The sequence below is a fragment of the Lepisosteus oculatus genome, chromosome 1 (assembly GCF_040954835.1).
Source record: "Lepisosteus oculatus isolate fLepOcu1 chromosome 1, fLepOcu1.hap2, whole genome shotgun sequence".
Taxonomy (NCBI): domain Eukaryota; kingdom Metazoa; phylum Chordata; class Actinopteri; order Semionotiformes; family Lepisosteidae; genus Lepisosteus; species Lepisosteus oculatus.
In genome coordinates this window covers 45,580,224-45,598,396 of record NC_090696.1, presented here as the reverse complement: position 1 = coordinate 45,598,396, position 18,173 = coordinate 45,580,224, and the positions used below count along the sequence as shown (strand labels likewise).

Below are 18,173 nucleotides of genomic sequence, written 5' to 3'. Positions count from 1 at the left end.
TGCAGGTCTCCAAGCATCAAGGGAGATAGAAAGTCAACATAATGTGTTGCACCATGAATGTGGATTACCAGGATATCTCTTGTTCTTCACACTGACAATCCACAGTGAAAGCACTACAGCTAAGGCGTGGAAAGGCGCGGAAAATTCAGGTTCTGCTGCTCACACAATATGTCACATTTTAGCAGCAAGCTGGGGCAATACATCATTAGAAACAGTACACCAGGTAAACATCACCCTGCTGGACATTCATTCACAGTTATATTTAAAACAGACAATTGTGTATTACTAGGTCCAAACTTTATTTGTTGGGAAAACATTTAATATATGAGCTAAATAGATTACTTTATCAGCCATATATAATTTCTTGCATTAGGAATTTGTCTTTTTTTGCATAACCCAGCTTGCTCTCCATGAGACACAGACAGGGAGGGAAGCTTGGGGTCAGCCATTGTACAGCACTCCTGGAGCAGTTGGGGCTAAGGGCCTTGCTCAGGGACCCAATGGAGTAGAATTCCTCTGCTGGTCACAGGATTTGAACCAGCAACCTTCCAGCCACAGGTGCATATCCTTAGCCACAGTGCCACCGCTTTGCCCCACCATTTCTGGCTATTTATTCACCAAGAAATACCACCATTTCTTGTAGTATAAAATTTCAGGATGCAGTTTCTCCCAAACTGATCAATCAGATCAGAATTATGTTCAGGATTTAGTACATTTACAAAATACCTTGAAATAAAATGTACATCTTAACTGAGTTTGTTTATTTAGTCTATAACAGCAGAAATACCATTATTATCTACATTTTCCCAAGGTCTCCATCATTATATCCACTATCTGAAATCAACAGACTAATAAGAAACATTGTTCCTTTACAAATGCAACAAATGTGATGAACCCTGGCTCTTTGATAGTTCTTTGGAACTAATTTTCTAAATTACATATTAATGGTTAATGTTGAATTTTAAATGTATGTACAGCAAGCTGGGAACATTGAACTTTGCAGAAGCACGATTCAGCACATTTCAAACATGAGTAAATATTTTAATGGTTTCTATGGAACTATTATGGTCTTAAAATGCTGAACTAAATACTATTTTACCTACTGTGACTGGAAAAACCATAATTTCCATGCATTGTAAATTTGAAAAACTGACAAAATTATAAAGCCTCCTGCTCCTTAGTCTACTGTTAGTTGTTTGCACAATTAAGGTTTAAGAGCATGAAACACATAAAGTTAAACATACTGTATAATGAACAAGAAAAGGCTCCAAAAATGTTTTTTTTCTTTTCCAATTTTATGGCAGAAATGTAAGATAAAGAACTAGATATTTTCAATAATCTGCATTTCAATACAGCAATGAAAACCAATGTTTTAAGTTTTATTACATCTGATAGTATTAAACACTATCCAATACTAAAAAACAACAAAGCACAGGAATAAATAATTACTGGTTAGGGGTGCAAGGATAAGCTATATTATAAATAAATGGAACTTAACAAAACTTAACAAACAAACAATAGAATGTTAATTCTTACTAGATAAATCTTTGCAACCAAAAAGACACAACCTAAAGATAAGCAACTGGCAACATGATGGCTTGTCTTAAGTCTCATAGACAGTGTGTCCATCCTGTTTTGAAAGAAACCTTGAAGCAGACAGCCTCAACAGGACTGATACAAGGATGTGAGGCACACAGATGACTGTTAATTTAAGAAAACTGTGGGAGTACAGCAAATTCCAAGAACCACTTGTTTGGTCTAAGTACCTCCCCTGTGGACATGGCAAAATTTGGTTTATTGGTGGTGAGTAATTCAGATTCTTTGTCTTAAAAGAGCTCTTGTTAGTTTCCCAGCTGTGCCAACAGAGCTTCCAGGGCATGTGTAATCCAAATACGAACCCTGATCTTTAGCCACCTATGGCTAGAGTTCCCTGTTTTGTATGGTTAAAAAAGCCTAACACGAGGATGTATTAATTCCAGGGTCAAGAAGTCATCCTTTGTCTTTCCAAAGCAAGGAATCGAAAGGGTAACAAACCACTGACACAAATTCTGAACTGCAGCTTTTGTTTTAACAGTTAATATGTGGGGTCCTGCAGGAAGCAGTCGACTAATAAATGTCAGCCAAACACTGATTCTGTTTTCTGAGTAGACTCCACTGTCAACTTAGCAACCCTTAGTGTGGTGAGCAGTCTAACAAAACAGCTGGCAAGAGTTAAAGGGCATCAGGTTTCACAAGCAAATGTGTGAATATTTGGAAAACCTTTAAACTTAAGATTGCTACCAGGGTATGATATTACTTTAAATTGTGATACCCTGTTAATTAAGCAATATGCAGTGAGTCTGGCAACCAGCAGTTCCACCTGCACTCATTCTCTTTTCTTTGCTTCACTTGAACTTAAACGCCCATAAACCCACAGTATGTCTCCCAGATCTCAGTGATAAAATGGTATAACATGCTAAGATGTTACTGTAATATCACCATTTTTAGACTACTTCCTTCTTTCAAATTACCCTGAAATTTATAACTTAGCTGCTGTGAAGACCTGTTAGACGTGTTAGTGTATAAAATGTAGCTTCCATGATTGCGATATAAAAAGAACACTTTACATTTTCCAAGTGAAATGTCTAAACTCTATAAATCTCTAAAATGTCTTGAACATATTTAGCAATCAAAAACATAAGATCCTGTACAGTAAGAGGAATTATTTAAGTGCACTGATACAGCTATTCAGTGAATTCTGTTTTTTCTTCTAGGAATACTCAATAACTTCAAAGAGACAATAATACCTATTTTGACAGGCTTATTGATCGGTTCAAGTAATGTTACTGGTAGATGTATTCCTTAAGAAAATTATAAGGCTCCGGCAAAGTCTAAGCAGCACTTGTGACTTATCTGAATCAGAAAATTACATATTAAAGACTGATTCTGACTATTAGCTAAAAATAAAATCATTTATAATAGTGTAGAAAGTTCTAGAGGAAAGGACAGAACACAGGTATTTCAATGTTTGCTACACAATGTGTTTGGACTTTTTCTCAAACCAGGGATGTGAATACATTTCAAAATAGAAGATTAACAGTTAGCTCATTTTGGGCAGTGTGTCTATTGTCTTCTTTATCAAGAATTAATTCCATTACTGAAAAAATCCATTAGCTGGGTTTCACAGAGGAAATAATTTGTGAATGGAACTACATACATATCGTATTCTTAGAAGTCTTATATCCAAAATAAAGGAGTGCTGTTTTCCAAACTCAGAACACTGAAAAGCTAATTAATTTCTGTACCCTTAGACAGTTGAAGGAGTGCCCACTCCAATTAACTGGAAAGTTTCTTCAGACTCCTTAAAGATTTAGTTTAAATGTGGAGGGGACCATGAAACATGGTAAATTTTAAAATGTGATACACATACTGTAGTTCTTTTTAACATTTTCATAATGCTGACTTATTATTAAATATCCATATTTCACTTTACCCTACACTGCAGCTTCAGTTCATGTTTTCACTTTGCTCTGTGCTGCAGCTTCAGTTCACATCTTCACTTCGCCCTGCACTGTAGCCTCAGTACCTTTACTTCCTCCTGCATTATACCTCCAGTTCCAGTTACAAGTCTGCATGCCAGCTCCTGGCCTACGCCCTGAAAATCTGGACTCTTTTTCCACTGGCCTTCTCTTCACCATCAGTTCTGACCCGCTTCAGGAGGCAGCCTTCGTCGTCCAGGACCCCAGAACTCTCCCCAGACTTCCTGCCACCCTTCTGGATTCACTCTATGGCAGACTTTTTTTTTCCCAGACCTTTGGGATTCTTTTTCTTTTCTCTCACCTTCTGTTTCTTGGGCTGTCTCAGGTACTTTTTCCTTTTTCTGTATTTTCCCTTTCCCTAGCCACCTTCCAGTGCCCCAGCAGAGATTTCTCAATTTTTCTTCCTAGGGAGCCTGGCGTCCTGTTTCCACTCCAATGCTTGGTGAGCATCATTCCTTTAGTCTGAACCCCCTGTGGATTCATTTGTTCTTGGACACCATCTGGGACTGTTCCCTGCACCTGTGCTGATCCAGGGCTCCAGGAAATGAGTGGGAACAAAAGACGGGTTCCTTTATCACCCATTTTCATGATCCAAATGGTGCCTTAGCCATTCCCACCTGGGTGCTTCCATTGGAGTGAGGAACTTGGGAGACCGGGCTGACAGTGCATGCCTGGCTTGGTCTCCGAAGACACCCCCCATTAGGGTATGTGCCTTGAATTACAGGCTACTGGGCCCTCCAACAGGATAACTGTGTGGGGGTTTCCTGCCTCACCGCTATTCGGTGAGACCCCTCCTCTAAGAGAAGTCTTTGGGAAGAAGAATAGCTGTGATCCCTCATGGCTCTTTCTCAGTTCAGCAAATCGGCCATCTAGCTCATCACCCAGCATCTCTGGCTGCTCAAGAGGGCTGCCCCCCTGAGAGCCATGTGCTCCCCTTGTTTTGAAGAGCTTGTGAGTCAGTTCCGTCCGTAAGCCGAGGCTCCTTGATTCCGATCGATGGGCTGTGTTGAGCAGTTTGTACTGGGGTGGTGCTGTGCCATGCCAGCCTTTCCCTTTTCACACCAGGGACGTCGTGAGCCTGTCTCTTCTAAGACTGTCGCGCATCACCTGTTCTTTTCCTTGCTCTGCCAACCAGTTCTTTATTATTATAATAATTATTATGTCAGTCTACCTGTTCTCCCACACCCCACGCAATGAATAGGGTTGTCCACTAAATTCATGCGGTCCCCTTTTTTTGAAGCTCTGCATTAGGTTCCGCCCTGGAGCCAAGGCTCCTTGATTCTGATCGACAGGTTGAGGTGGGCAATGCCTCTGAGAGCTGGAGTTTTGCCATGCTAGCCTTTTTATTACTGACTGGCCTAGGCTATTTAAATAATGCTGCCCAATAGTCTATTATTCTATTATTACTCCTCCTTCCACCCCACTGTCCCTCCATCCCGGAGTACTCGAGCCTCAACTAGTCAGGTCTCTTCAAGCTTTCTACCACTGCCCGGTCTCTTGAGCACTTGAGTTCTAACAAATCAACAGCTGCGTTTTAACACATATTAATTAACTGGATACAAGTTGTGAACTGATTTATGAACCAATATACCTAGTTTTAGGGGAAAAAAATAACAATGCCTTCATGCCATTAATGTATTGGAGCAATACTGCAGCACAATCACTATCAGTTGAGACAACAGCTCTTTGATGATGTAGACCACCCATATGGACATCATCAAGCATAGAACAGGTATGCAGAATGGCAGTGGTGTGCAGTCACCACCTTCTAACCCCTATGAAAAGAGGTTGCAAAACATGAAGAAGAAAAAAACCTTCAAGTCATATTCAATAACTAATATAAAAATTACAGATACTAATGTGCTATATAGCCATTAAAACAACCATTCAAACAAACATTAAATCAATGTCATTTGTGTGCATGTCAAAACGTTTTACGTGCTGTCGGTGGGTGAGCATCAACTCAATGTGTTGTTTCTGAACAGCACCGACAGAGAGAAGCTAGCTAGCTGTGGCTCTGCAGATCTTCTCTGGTTTTCCAAAAAGGATAAGCAATGAAACTGTAGTAAGCAAATGATAGTAAAATTGCCCAGTCATTAGAAAATCTATTATTAAAGGGGTAGCTCTAAAGGGCATCTGCGCCTGTTCCATGACTTGAAGAAGGTGTTTACGTCAAAATCAGGCTAAAGCTTGTACTATGACCTACACATTTACGTCCATCCTGCCAGTTTTCCCTGTCCTTCAATAGTGAAAATGGCGATTGGTGGTATAGATATGAATAATATTGTGGTGAGTTTGATTGCAAAGCCTTTTTCAAGGCTATCATTCAATGATAAATTAAGTCTTGTTTAGCTGGGTCCACCAACAGCAGCCCTTACTATTAGCTAGGGAAATTCTCTGTATGGTATTTCAGCAAGACAAACTACTGTAGAAGTACCCACAGTAGTTTGCAGTTTATGGTAGATTATGGTTTATTATCAAATGTTGCCTAGTATAAAGATGGTCTTTTGTTTAGCAATGTACTGCAGGCTTTTTCATTGTCATTGCTAGTTGCCACTAGGATGTATGATCAATAAATGCGAGTGCTTCAATTCGGGGCAAAGATATTGTTTCAAATATATTTAAAGTTGAGGTTGCTATCAGCTGGTGAAAAAAAATGTTTGGTGTCTAACTGCTGTTGACTCTTGTCTTGTGGCATTGTTTTGTTCTGCATTGTTGTGGTTTCTGTTTTGCGATGTGAGTAAATGGTCTAACGATGTGTGCGGGCACATGTGCGCACTTGTTGTGCATGAACGGTGAGTTGACAGCTTGTTGGAGGAGGATGGGGGGGGGGGAAGGGGTTCAAGCCTGTATCAGAAGGGGTTCAGTCAGAGTGCACTGCACACCACTGTAGAATGGTACACTAATTCATGAGTGCAACAGACCAAATGTCTATAATGATTGATGGCAACCTGTCTGCAGGGCGCTACATTGATTAAGTCTTAGAACCTCACTTCTTGCTCTTCCACAGGCTCCTGATGTAACAAAAGTCCTGCAGAATAGCACCCATCCTCATGCTGGTCCTATAACAACAGCTTTCTTGTGAGATGTGTTAACTGTGAATGTTACAGTTATGTCATGTATGTCATGAACTGTCTATTCCTTTTACCTGAGCTGACATGACACATGCGTCGAGGGCTCAGAGACCAGTGAACAGGTGCGTGCTTATACTGGGTCTACATGAGGAATGGGGTAGACTCCTGTAAAACAGCTTATATTGTTTGTAAAGATGACAGGCCTGTGACCTTCACAGTAGATCCTTGTTTATCAACCCTGATGATGACAACTGTAAATCTGTATTGTGAATTTACATTTGCCATATGTCTATTCAATACTATGCCTTTGTGAATTTTAGAAGTGATTCAATTTTGTTTGCCTAAAAAACATTTTTTAATTATATAATGGAGAGTGGGTATGTACCATATCCACATAATTTACTAAACAAGTAGAAGATGTTCTGTCGACAGTCTTCAATAACACACCAGGTCAGGAAGACATGCCAGTGATCAATACGTGTAGTTAATTAACAGTCAATTGATATAAAAAACACATATTCCCTCAAAGACATTGACAAAGTCAATCCATTACCCTTCTTCAGAATCAGCAATGAAAGAGCACAGGACAAAAGTGAAAACTATGAGGAAAAACAATTAAACGTGAGACCCCATTGTATCAGCATGTAACTGTCCAACTACTTACATCTCAGCCTTTCTCGACAGCCTCATGAGACCGCTGGTTGAAGATCTTCCCTCATACATCAAAGACACCAACCACGCGCTCCAACTTTTCAATGATTTCCAATTTCAGGGTACCGAATGCCACATTTTTACCATGGACATCACATCTCTGTACACCGTCATTCCCCATAATGACGGCCTTACAGCACTCAAGCACACACTGGACAAACGCACAGTGCTTGATTCACCCACCCACACCCTGGTACGCCTTGCAGAATTGGTCCTCACACTGAACGCATTCTCTTTCAATAATCTTTTTTACCAACAGGTCAGTGGAGTTGCCATGGGCACCAGAATGGGACCCAGCTATGCCAACATTTTTGTCGGCTGGGTAGAAGAACGCTTCTTCGCCTCCTACACTGGCTATGTCCCTGACCTCTACAAACGATATATTGATGACTGTGTCGGTGCCGCCACATGCTCCAACGATCAGCTTGAGTTCTTCCTGCACCATTTCACCAACTTCCACCCGTCCCTCAAATATACGGTTAACATATCTTCCACCACTCTTCCGTTTCTAGACATCCACTTGTCTATCAACTACCCCCGACTGTCCACTTCAGTTTATTACAAACCCACGGATTCACACAGCTACCTCCTGTACAGCTCATTTCACCCCAACCACACTAAAAACTCTCTTCCTTTTTCACAGTTCCTTAGGTTACGACGACTATGCAGCGACGACATCGACTTCGAGAACCAAGCCCTCGAAATGTACTCATTTTTTATCAACAGAGGATATCCCAGCAGTGTGATTGACAGGGCCCTTGCCCGAGCCAAAAACACCCCCCGGACCATCAACCCGATCAGGAACTCCCGCCGTAACAACCGCATTCCCTTGGTGCTTCCTTACCACCCTAACACACTTCCTATCCCCAGGACCATTAACCAGAACTTTTCCATCCTACAGGATGATCCCTCCATTGGGGCCCTCTTTTCTGATCGCCCTATCATCGCATATCGCCGACCACCTAATCTGCGTAACCTCCTTGTTCACAGCTCCCTTGACCACCCTCAACAACCATCCACACCAGGCACTTTCCCTTGCAACAGAGCTCGCTGTATCACCTGCAAGTACACAGCCACCACCACACTCATTCAAGGCCCCTCAGGACAATTCCGGATCACCCAGACAGCATCTTGTACCTCCAGCAACCTTATTTACTGTATCTCTTGCAGTAAATGCCCAGCCATCTACATTGGAGAAACAGGAAGGAGACTCGGAGACCGCTTCAGAGAACACGTCAGGGCTGTGAAGATTAAAGATCTCTCCAAGCCCATTGTTTCTCATTTCACCTCTGAAGGCCACGACCACACTAATCTCTCCGTCTGTGTTCTCAAAGACGGTTTTCCGAACTCATACATCAGAAAGACCACCGAAACTAAAATTATTCTGCAGTTAGGATCACTCATTCTCCCTTCCCTTAACGACAGATTACTGTTCTTTTAAATTTTCTCCATTCATTGGAAGTTTCATTTCACACCTCTCTGCACCCATTCTGACTTCACACCTCTTGACTGGCCTCTCTTTCTGTCCCCTGCTCCCGCCTCTCACTCCTCCTCCCTCCCAACCTTTGTTCTCCCGCTACTTTACCTTTGCCTACTGCCCTGTCTCTCTCACACCTGAAGAAGGCTCCACGGCCGAAACGTTGTGTTCTCTTTCTTCTTTTTTTCAGCATGGAATAAACCTATTACTTGTTCCTTTGCAGCCTACGCATGCCGACGCAGCTACCCACCTGAACATTTTAATTAACTGCTTTTCTCCTATTTTGATTCAATGGGGTTCATTCCTTCAGTTTAATACACTGTATGATGTTATATGGGATTAAGTTCAAATTCAGCTTCTACCTGTTGGTTTGTCTGTGTGATTGGAACCTACATACATCAATGTGAGAGTTGGATGCTGGTACTCCAATATTTAGGTTTCAACTAAGCGTCCAGAGTCTCCTTAACCAGACAGACACCATATGCCATCAATAACATTCATCATTTAAAGGTATAAGTGCTGTATTGGTTATACATACAATGGATATAAAAAGTCTACAAAACCTTACTGAACCTTACTGAAATTGCAGATTTTTGTGATGTAAAGCCAGAAATCAAGCTATATCATGTCAGACATTTTTCCATCTTTAATGTGACCTTGCAACCAACAAAATTCAAGAGAAAAACAAATAGATTAAAAAACCTACAACACCCTGGTTGCATAAGTGTTCACACCCTTTTATAATGGGGGCTATAGCTGTGTTCAGAGTTAACCAATCAAATCATGTCCAAAGGTAAGTAGCATACACCTGCCATCAATGAAAGTGAGTCTGATTTACCCCAAATAAAATCAGCTATTCCTGTAGGATTTCCTTGAAACTTGAAACTTTCATGGTTGCATCCTACTGGGATAGCCATGGTCCGCAAGAAGCTGGCAAAATATCTATGGGTTCTTATTGTTGAAAGGTACTGATGAGGAGAGGGGTATAAAAGAATATCAATGGCATTGGATGTACCATGGAGCACCATGAAGACTATCATCAGTAAGTGTAGAACATGTGGCACCACATGACACATTGACAAGATCAGGACAACCCTCCAAAGTTGATGACAGGACAAGGAGAAAACTTATCAGGGAGACTACCTAAAGGCCTACAGCAACATTAAAGGAGCTGCAGGAATTTCTGGCAGGTATTGGTCACTCCTTGCATGTGACAACAATCTCCCGTGTTCTGCACACGTCTGGGCTATGGAGTAGGGTGGCAAGGTGGAAGCCATTTCTCACAAAAAATAACATCCAAACCCATCTAAATGTTGCAAAAAAAATACATTCAATCACCCTAAAACATATGGGAAAATGTCTTATGGTCTGATGAGATAAAGGGTGAACTTTTTGGCCTTAATTCTAAAAGATATGTTTGGTGTAAAGACAACACAGCTCATCATCCAAAGAACACCATACCTTCTGTGAAGCATGGTGGTGGAAGGATCATGCTTTGGGGCTGCTTTTCTTCAGCTGGGACAGGGGCTCTATTCCAGATAGATGGGATAATGACTATCTCCAAATATCAAGATATTTTGGCATAAAACCTGCTGGCCTCTGTCAGAAAATATCAGGAATTTGATAACGACCCAAAGCACACATCCAAGTCAACCAAGAAATGGCTTCAGAAAAGGAAGATCAAGATCTTGGAATGGTCCAGTCAGAGCCCAGACCTCAATCCCATAGAAAACCTGTGAAATAACATAAAGAGGGCTCTGCACAGGAGATCCCCTGGCAATTGAAGGAGCTTGAAATTTTTTGCAAGGAAGAGTGGAATATAATTGCAAAGTCCAGGTGTGCAGAGTTGATAGAGACTTATTCACAAAGACTTACTTCTGTAATAAATGCAAAAGGTCCTTCCACAAAGTATTAGTTGGGGTGGGGGTGTGTATACGTATGCAACCAGGGTGTTGTAGGTTTTTTAATTTCAATTATTTTAAATTATACAAACTAAGCAGTTTGCTTTCAAATTATTTCCTATAGACCATATAAATACTTTCATTGGTTCTCTTACAAGACTACTACAAAAATTGCTAGTGCTTCCTTTAGTTTAATGAAATCATTTATTCCCTTAGTTACTGTGCAGACAAGAATCAGTTTGCTTCAGTTACAGATTAATATAAGTATTTTTATATGATTATGATTTAGGTATGGTATGATTTAGGTATTTTCAGCAAAGGTTTTTGTATTGTATATTGTCTGTACATTAAAAAAACTCAGGAAAAGGCATTCAATTTCGTGGCTTCCAGTGTACCCATAAATAAAGTTTAAATTAATATTCTTGGTTTTCGTGTCGGTACATTATGTCTAAATTATAGGTGTGACAAGTATGATTTGAAAGGAAAAGAAAAATTGTCATTCTAATCCTAGCTACAGTATATGTTTACTTCATGTCTTCCTCATTACATGACATTACATGCAAAATGAGCAGGAGGAATACCTTTTATTTTCCTCCAATCTCTTTTCTAAACTTAGAAGTGGAAAATGGCAAAATTACATAACAAATGCTGTAACATAAAATATGACTGTTCAATTATACCATTTGCACTGATTTGCACTATGTATCTAGATAATGTACAACATTACACATTGGATTAAAAGTAACATACTGTACTTCAAGCAAGCTGTTACTTCCAAAATATTATCCAAAAGGCTGTGCAAATGCAATATATACATTACATGGTAGATACATCTTAGAAGATGGAGGTAATCACAGTATAGCATTCTTGTGGATGTATTATTAGTGTGGGCTAACAACAAATAAAATGTATGTTCTGTTTAATCTATTTACCCAGTAACTTTTGTCTTTTCTAAATATAAACATAAAAAAGTGGAAAAATTGAGCAGAGTAAAGGGGGCTTTTGTTAGAAAAAAAAATTATTTTTCCCTCTATTTTCTGTTTGCCATGGCGGCAGCCAAAGCTGAGTAACCAACTCATTGATAGATATGGGATATTAAGAGGCACACATTGGTGGAAAACTGAAGGTGTTAAGAGCAATGGGATATGAATAGTGAACCAGCAGAATGAAAGACTCACCAGCAAGCAGACAGCTAATGAAAGAATGTAAGCTAAAGGCAGCTAATGATCTGGGCCCAGGGACCGTGAAAGAGACCCAGAGTGACACTTATGCTTGCAATGCTGAAAATCAGGGATGTTTTATGTTTCATTTCCCCACTGTTTATTTTAGGGTTACCTGTCTATTTTCTTCTAAAGTAAGACCATCTCTCAGTGGAGACAGTAGGAGCTTCAGTTATCACTCTCACTCTTTATTCACCTCTCTGATAAGGCACAATGTTCTCAGAATAGTGAAGGGAATGAAAGGAATTCTTCACCAGAAAAACTAAAAATAGTACATCATTATAATGTATACTGCCACCCTCTGCCTTTACACTAATGAAGATTACAATATGATTGATGAAATCATGGCTTCCTCTGACTCTGACACTGGATTTTTTTTTATCACCAAGCATGTTCTGTATTTTATTCGCTGGAAAGAACAACATTCTAGATTTTTTTGTATTTCTATAAATATTTCTGTAACTAACCTGCTTTTCAAATACCACTGTTTTGAAATGAGAAATTTCAATGAGGGTATGTTACGGTATGGAATACAAGTCATCCCATATAGTACTTGGAACACAACAGAGCTCCAGGCATGGAAATTCCTGAGCTGTTTTCTAAAGCCAAACAAGGTAACTCTAAATTCAAGACCAACAAACGTAATCTGTTGTCAGGATATTATACATAATATAGATAGCATTTAAGGTAAACATACCTAGCATGCTGTGACAAGAAATATACATTTTGTGTGGCAATACAGCCATGTCTTTACAAATGTGGAGTAAAGTAAAACCTAGTGTTTAACATTGTTAACATAAAATAAATCACATTGAACACATCAGAATCATTTAATACAGCTTGCTGGAAAAGAACTGGTATAAATGAAAGAAGGTGATGCTTACCCTTGTGTGTGTCCGAATGTGCATCTTTAAGCCGTCATTCTTGCTGAAAGCTTTGTCACAGTAGGGGCACTGGTAGGGGCGCTCACCTGCACACAAGATAAGCATCAGAGGACGGCAAAAGAGCTCACAGAAAAAAAAAACCTGCTGTCTTGGCATATCAAGGTATCTCACAGAGGCTGCCTTAAAAGGCTAGAAAAATTCTGGTCTAGTGTTAATCTTTAGTTCAAACAGCGAGATCACAGCTTTCAGAAATTACAAGCATGAAGAAAAAGTTTATGCTTTGGTCACATGCAGAGCTGGATCAAAGTTCTACATTTCCACTGTTTGAAGTCTTACCTGCTAAGATATGGTTCCATACAAAGCTGAGCTGTAAATAAACAAGACTGGCTACAAATGACTGAAATGTTCCTTGAATTTGCTATGATGAATCTTTATCTGACAGCCAACTTTATCTCAGACTTAGACTATGATGGACTTTGCCTGACAGCTGAGACGATGTTCAAAGATAGCATACACTTATTAAAAAATATATTTTTTCCCATTGATTATATTAAAAGATTGATTTGCAAACAGGATTAATTTTCTGAAACTACCGAAAAGAAATTGCATGAAAATGTTTTAATTGTATCAGAAATCTATACATTTATATTTATAAATATCTTTATATTACTGGGAACGGACAGGTGTTAGGTTCTCCATAAAGATCTGAGATAATCATACAGTGGACACATAGGTGGTAAAACTGGTACCATCCTTAACAACTGTAAACATATACAGTACACGGTTCTGGGATTTGATGGTCAACATTAGTAAGATGTAATGTTATACACTATTTATAATATTTATAAAATACGTCATGTACTTTAACGGAAATTTACTTTTTCGACCATATTTCGATTACTTATTGAATCTTAAACATTTTATCAGTATGTTCCCAACATATACAGTATATATATATAATTAAATATATATAGTTCATTACTTAGTCCACAGTTTCAACATGTTTTTACATAGACTTGGAAAAATATTGCATTCTGAGGTTAATCTGCTTCAATACATTTATGTATTATATGATAACAACAAAATATAAGATGAAAGTAATGGCATTTCTTAATTTAATTTAGGTAGTGACCACCCCTTCACACTTATTATATTACTAACAAACTATTTTTAAGATCTATTTTGTTTACGTTTATTGCAAAGAACATTAAAAAAAGTCTTACAATTATTAAATTTTCTAGCAACATTTTCCTATTGTAGATCGTTATACAATTAAAAAACTCCAAGTGTCTGATGCAAGTGCTTCTGATTTTACCTTGTACAGTATGTACTTTGTATTACTTCTCCTGTCTTGTTGAATTCCAGGAAGGAAGGTTACTGCAGATTAAGCATTGATTTTTTTTCCCAAATTGTAAGTTGCTTTGCAACGAAATTCTAGAAGCACTTCCTTGAGGCCTGTGCCTGGAGAGGTTGATTGCATTTAAGCTACTGCTGTCACGTCTTGAATCGTTTGAAGTACAATGCAAGACATCAAAAGAAAAACATGCAGTTTGGAAGATTGTATCTACCAGATCAACAGTAGGGGGAAATGACAAGTTGTCACAGAATCCTTTAAAACTATAAATGTAGACTTCTTATTTTATTTTTGCTGATTCTAAATGAATAATTATTCAGTCAACTCCTCAAGTCTACAGGTAAGATTCACCAAAAACACAACTGAAGAAAATGTCTATATATTCTGAAAAAGTACCTACTGTACTGTATGTGTTGTGTTATTTGAAGAAAGATTCATGGGAATGTACATAGTTTTGGGTATAAGGTAAATGCAACATATCCTTATTTGATTTCAAAAAGCACCTAAAGAAAGCTCAAAACCTAACTATATTTAGTTTTTGCTTTGCATATACATTAGTTAAAGAATTTAAACTGTAATGTTTATTTACACATCTGACTTCAGCAATGGAAAACATCATGTACCTAAAGATGAAGCAATTCAAAAATCCTACCAAATGATTTAATGATTTAAACACATCATTACATTGAAAATGCTAATATTTTTTACCTAATTATTTCAATTTGAATAAAATAGTGATACAAAACTACTAAATTACAAACAGGCTCCAAATGTTACTAGAATATGTGTTGCTAAGTGATCCAGACCAGGAAAAACTTTATCTACTGCAATTTAAGAACACTGTAATATAAAAGGTTCCTGTAAGTCTTTTCTCTTCTGCATTTTGTGGATATTTAATTTTTTTCAAAATTATTTCTGTTTAAAACAATTATTTTTATACACACTTGATTACCCTATAATCTTGATCTTCATGGTATTTTAAACCCAATAATCAATGTTTGAAAATGATCTCTCCCTGGAGCAACCACTGACAGAAATGCACTTGCCATACATATCATCTGTTTTGAAACACTATAAACAAATTAAATGACTAAGCAGAAGATCTGACACAAACTATTTTCTGCTTCTTGAATACTTAAAGGGGACTTGTAAAATGGGGACATTGAGAAAGCAGTACAACTCCACTTGTAAATGAACTCAAGACTAGTAGGAAATATGAGAAAAAAAGAATTGCATTAATGTATTCTATAATTTTCCTCATACCAGAGGTAATTTAACAAGGATACTTAGCAGGAAAAAAATCCCTTCGGGAACACAACAGCAGATTGGTAAATAAATTAGCTCCATGAAAAGATTTAAACAAGAGTCCAATGAGCTCACAAATGAATTTAATAAATCTTGATATTAATAAGGTGCAAATTGCAGCATGAAAACATGCCTCCATGACTGCAGCTCAGTTTATTTATACAGATTTTTTTACTGTCTTCATTTACTGTCTTTTTTACCTTGACTGTGGTATGCTGGATAACTTGTTTGCTACAATTATAATTCTACTATATTCTCTTAGTACAATTATAAGATGACTTTCCTGGTTTCCTAAGTTATTTCTTTACCAAATTGCATACATAAAAGAATGCACATTCCACGTATGTTATTCATCATAATACACAGGGTGTTTTTTCTACTTTCACCACACTAGGTTTTTTTGCAGTGCAGACCACAGCCTAAATAGATGCAAAACTTTACTCTAATGTCAGTACATTTTAGGAGAATACTCATAGTTGTACATGGCAGAGGTAAAATGAGTCTGGTTTTAATTTAGGATAGACTGTATCTGTCTTAAGACTGGCAGCACAACCCCCCACTCCAGTATCCTACAAAAACAATGACTGGAACATAGGAGACAAAATGGCAAGTAGTGTCATGATGTACTTCATGGTGCTAAGCCCAAATGTCTTCTTGCCATCGTAAAGCTAAACAAATAAAGAAAAAGTTTTTACCAAATGGATTCAATGTGTAGAACATTCTGTATTTTCTTTTTACGTTTGTAACCATCAGGTATCTTTGCTATACCAACTTTTCATGAAAACAATCCAAAACTTTATGCCATTTTTATTCACTAACAAAACAATCCAATATCTATTATGTGCTCTCTTTTAAACAAATTGGTTCAGGCATGATGTTATAGAAATGCAGATTTTTCTTTATTCAAAGGGAGACATTTGGATTTTCAAGATGGACTTATTTCACGGCAAAGAGGACCAAAGTGCTGCCAGGGCATTGGCTAGGAATGGTCTTCTCCATCTTAGGAAAACAGGTCACATGTAGACTTGTGACATGACATGTAGTGATGTCAGAAAGAGATGTGTCACTTCAGCCTACACCACTACCACACTATGAAGCTAATTCTGTGCGTGCTCAGGAAACAGTGAGCATTTATGTTTGTGGGTCATAAAATTTTCATATACCCTGTGTTTAAGTCTGACAAATGGAGACTTTATAAATATGGGAAAATGTTTGGGCTACTACTTTAAAATGCCTGGTGTTGTGTTTTCTTTGGAGGTAGACAGATGCTGTTCAATTTCCCTGAAGATGCAGAGACATTTTGCAAACACAAAATCATTTAACGTTTACCTTCTCAAGAAAATCTGTTGTGTCGATTTGGGCTTAACCACATATACTTTATTTATTTTTAAATGGTGATGCCAATTTTAAAGATTAATTTCTTAGTCTACATATACTGAACATATCCAATGGGACCTGCAGACTGTTACTGTTTTCAAATTCAAAGAGCTTTATCAGTATGACCAATGAACTAGATTGCTGTCTGTCTAATCAATACTACAGTGAACTACAATGCTCTCTGTATTGATGTTAAAAATATAATTATGAGACATTTACAGAGAGACTCTCTCTTTATCCTGTATAGTGTTTTTCAGTGTTTTGTCTTTCTTTAAAAATAACCTATCCATTCTCCCTCAATAAAAGTAATTGAATACCACACTGTTGAAATGCCTGATGACTGAGAATCCACCTAAGCCTTCACTGACAATGTTTTGTACATTACATTGCATATGTTTGTGCTAAAACTCTATTTTAGATAATATACCAGAGTTAACAGTCTAAGGCTGTTTAATAGTTGTTTTCAATTTGTGTTGATTGTTAAATGTATTGGGCGGCATGGCTATGCCATGGTTAGCATTGCTGCCATGAAGCAGGGGCCTTGGGTTCAATATGTAGTGCACTATCGTCACGGATTGTATGTTCTCTCTGTGTTTGTGTGGGTTTCCTTCACGTGCCCCAGGATTCCTTCAGGTGCTTCTTCCCTACAGTCCAAAGATATGCTTTAACTGTAGGTTAATTGGCTTCTGGGAAAATTTGCTCTGGTGTTAATGTGTGAATTTGCATGTGTGTGTGTGTCCCTGTGATGGACTGGTGTCCTGTCTAGGGTGTATTCTTCATTACACCTGTTTCTCTGCCAGGTTGGGCTCCTGCTCCTCCTGTGATCCTGTCTTGGATAAAGCAGATTAGAAAATGGATGGACGGGTGTTAGTGGTAATATGGTCTGACTAATTTTTTTAAAGCACAGTTTCAATATATAATAACACACACCTTCAACTGGACATCTCCCCTAAGTTCAAATTCACTGGATGCAGAAAAATCTTTTGATGACACGGAACCCTACCTACCCTACCTTTTAAAATTTGCAACAAAATTCACCTAATAAGGCATCTATGTCATGCTAATAAATACATCTTTTTAAATAAAATTGTCCATAACATTCTTATGCATTTTAAACTAGATATTACAAATTGATAAATTCTGTACCTTCTCACTCAAAATGGTCACATTAACTTAATTAAATGATTATGCTCTCTAAATGTCACATTTAGAAGCATTCCTTCAGTGATAAATATATATTTTAATCACTCTAGATCAGCTGTTCTCTGTATTTACTATTAGAGACATAAAACCGAGGTCCTGACTCTCTGTGGTCATTAAGAAAAATAGGGTATTTCTCAAAAAGAGTAAGG

The 18,173-nt window shown here is 38.1% G+C and overlaps 1 protein-coding gene across 3 annotated transcripts in view; it reads right to left on the bottom strand.

The window, feature by feature from the left end:
• The window catches only part of prdm5 (PR domain containing 5), an 80,143-nt gene that overhangs the window by 8,664 nt on the left and 53,306 nt on the right, over nt 1-18,173 (bottom strand). For all 3 annotated transcript variants that reach the window (XM_015344760.2, XM_015344761.2, XM_015344763.2), the window contains one exon: nt 12,786-12,871. In XM_015344760.2, coding sequence (XP_015200246.1) covers nt 12,786-12,871 — 86 coding nt within the window. The remainder of the gene's footprint in view (nt 1-12,785; nt 12,872-18,173) is intronic.